At 44.0% G+C, this 3,193-nt stretch overlaps 1 protein-coding gene across 1 annotated transcript in view; it reads right to left on the reverse strand.

Moving 5' to 3' along the window:
* The window catches only part of VPS13C (vacuolar protein sorting 13 homolog C), a 225,912-nt gene that overhangs the window by 151,411 nt on the left and 71,308 nt on the right, over positions 1–3,193 (reverse strand). Inside the window, exons 17-18 of the mRNA XM_018552762.1 lie at positions 1,345–1,489; positions 443–537 (exon numbers count right to left, since the gene is read on the reverse strand). Of these exons, the coding sequence (XP_018408264.1) occupies positions 443–537; positions 1,345–1,489 (240 nt within the window). The remainder of the gene's footprint in view (positions 1–442; positions 538–1,344; positions 1,490–3,193) is intronic.

The following is a 3,193-nucleotide window of genomic DNA, read 5'->3' on the forward strand; positions in this document are numbered from 1 at the left end:
GCCGCGAACGAGCACATATAGGCGATCGGCTGGCTATGGACCCGCTGATCGCCTATATGTGAAACACCCGGTACCGGGTGTTCGCATTGGACGGGTCTTTTCTGCCCGTGCGTGCCCGCTAGGGGGCGCGCGCGAGCAGAAAAAAATTGCCGTCTGGAGACGGCAACCCGCAGATGCTGCAGTGCCGTCCGTCCGTTTTTTTACTACGGGCGGACGGCAAGAGGTTAACTTATGGTAGCAATGGTGTAATTATGTTTGGTAATAGCACCAAAATGCTAGGAAATGGTCCTGTTTACCTGCTCCTCTTGCCTAAACATTCCTCATATAAACAAATGTAGCTGCATTTTTCAGCTTGTGTAAATACATTTCAGCATTTATTTATTATGAATTTTAACAGGAACTCATTAGCATTACATGTAGAATTAAAAAAAGATTAACTTACGGCTTTAGGCAATTTGAGATTGCAGGAGCTTTCACTGTACCCAATTGCAGTAAAGAGCTTCTTTTTTTCCTCTGGGGTCATAAAGTCGTCGATATCTGGAAAACAAAGAGACACACGGGTAGTACATTCTTAAAGCATCAATGACTAATAAGCCTGCATTGAAACAGGTCTAAATTTAAATCTACTATCATTAATTAACCCTTTTCCTTGCCACCGATGTAAGGCTTATGGCAGAACACAACGCCTTGAAGCTGGCCAGCTCAGTAAGCCTTATGTTGGTGGCTTTCTCCCTTCTGCTATAAGCTCATGGTCGCTTTATTCATCATTTCTGAATGGGTAGTAGCGGTCACTAGTAGGTGCTTCTCCCCATTCATAACTGGATGATAGTAAATATCTTACCATCACCAGCTTCTGAATGAATGGGAAGCCTCTGTACTGAGCGCTTTCCTTTCATTTAGTACAGAGGCTGCAGAAAAAGAGATTGAGGACTCTGTGTCCTCAATTTATTTTTCTATTTCAAAAGGGAAATGTCATGTGTCTGTTTAGACACCTGATATTTCCCCGTGCAACAGTATGCACCATATTGTGGTGTACGCTATGCACATGCGCCGTGGTGCTTTGTTAGAATACATCCAAGTGCTTAAATTTTTTTATTTTTCTGTTTAAAATAACATTTAACTGTGTGGCAGCGCGTGGCAATGCATGGCTGTGCGTTGTGATATTCTGCGTTGCGATTAAATGTACACCTGTATCATTTTGTCACAACACACACACCAACACAGTGCACTAACTGGATGCACTATGAAACAGAGCAACATGTAAACGATAGCTCTAGGAAGAAATCAGAAATCATCTCAGAATTGTTATTTGTTTTTTGCAACTGACAATAATAAAATAGTTACTTTCGGGAACAGAAAGATCACCAGAGTCTTCTTTCTTAGAGGAGGTATCCTTTCTCCCCCAGAAACCTCCGAACCAGCCTCCGCTTTTCTTCTCTTCACTTTGGGCAGCCTTTTTAGCCAGTACCTTTTGTCCTGATCTCACTACCTGAAAATAAAAAGGCATGATTGATTACACAAAGGGAACATACAGAACATTTGCGTCCACTAACAATGCGTCCACTAACAATTTAACAAACTGAAAAGCAGAGAACCAAATCTATTTCTAAATGTTTTCACACCTTTCACCTAGGATTCATGCATTTTCTAACTGGATTCAATTAGAAAATGTGTGAATCCTCGATGAATGTTATGTGAACCTTGCATAAGAACATTTGTAAATAGGGCCCAAAGTCTAAATAAACTAAGAGGAATTTATCAAAACGGGAGCGGACAAAATCTGGAGCAGTCGTGCATAGCAATCAATCAGCTTCTCTCTTTCATTTGCAAATCTTAACTGACCAAACTGAAGAGAGAAGCTGAATGGTTGCCATAGGCAACTGCTCCAGATTATGTCTGCTCCAGTTTTGATAAATTCCCCCCATTGTTTTTACTCTTTATGCTTTCAACAAAGGTAGACAAAAGCAGAAGCTGAAACAATACGGAAATTTCCAAATTTGTGGTCAACCTTTGAATATGGTCAATAAAAGGTGGCCATAATATCTGTAAAATGTTGTCTACATTTACTAGCAAAGCACTAAGAGGAAGACATAAAATACCATAGACTTCTATTAAAATACATCTAAACCCGGGGGCGTGGCCTGGACGTGATGGCGGAGAGTAGCACCTAAGCCGAGCTCCGTCCGGACCCTCTGCATCCGCACCCATCCGACTCCGATTTAGCCTGCCGGCAGCCCAAGAAGCTTGATGGGGGGCCGGAAGGCCTCCGGGAAGACCGCAAAACAGCCGAGGGGATCGCTGGATAACTTTCTCCGCGATCAGGCTACCGAAGAAGCCAACCTGACGACTCACCCTTTTCTCCAGACTGAAGATTCTCCTTAAGGCATTCGTCGGATGGCATACCGCTTTTTAATTGAGCTACCAGAAGCAGTTGATATGTTTTACTTCGCTGACTATGTCCGCACCCGTTTTCTTTTTCTTGTATTATGCTGCTCAAATTTTTTTTTATTTTTTCACTTTCAGTTTACCTGTTGCATAGGGCCCCCACCTCTCCTGCTTTTTTCATAGGAGCCTCGATCTCCATGGCGTCCTACCCTGTTCCCCCAGTAGGACCTGTCTCAATACTTGAGACCTGTCAGATTTCTGACATGGCTGTCCTGGAGGGCCATCTCCACCTCGGTTGGGTGCAGTGGCCCGCTAGGAGAGCGATTCATGTTCTGATTGTTCCATTGTACATACCTTGTTGTTCAACTTATTTTTGGTTTCTTTTGTATCCCCTGCCTCTCCTTAGGTCCATTCCCTCTGGTCAGCTGGATGTCCGTGTGCCTTGCTCCGCTCCACCTCCTCCACCGCTTCCACCTGCTCTCTCACCATGATGGCGCTTAATGTAGTGTCCTACAACGTTCGGGGCCTCGGTTCCCCCCACAAGCGCAGCAAGTTATGGTCTGAACTTAAACACCTGAAAGCACACATAGTCATGCTACAACAGACACACTTCACCCCGACGTCTAACGTCCGCCTGCCTACTCATTTATTCTCCCAATGGTACCTTAGTAATTCACCTTCCGCTAAATCTATAGCAATTCATAAGAACTGCCATTTCAACGTTCAGGACCAATGCTCTGACGCTAATGGCAGATATCTATTTATCAAGGGCTCCATTGAGGGGATAAAGGTCACGTTTGCCGTAATC

Source organism: Nanorana parkeri, unplaced genomic scaffold (genome assembly GCF_000935625.1).
Source record: "Nanorana parkeri isolate BGI_ZX_2015 unplaced genomic scaffold, ASM93562v1 scaffold97, whole genome shotgun sequence".
In the NCBI taxonomy this organism is placed as follows: Eukaryota; Metazoa; Chordata; class Amphibia; order Anura; family Dicroglossidae; genus Nanorana; species Nanorana parkeri.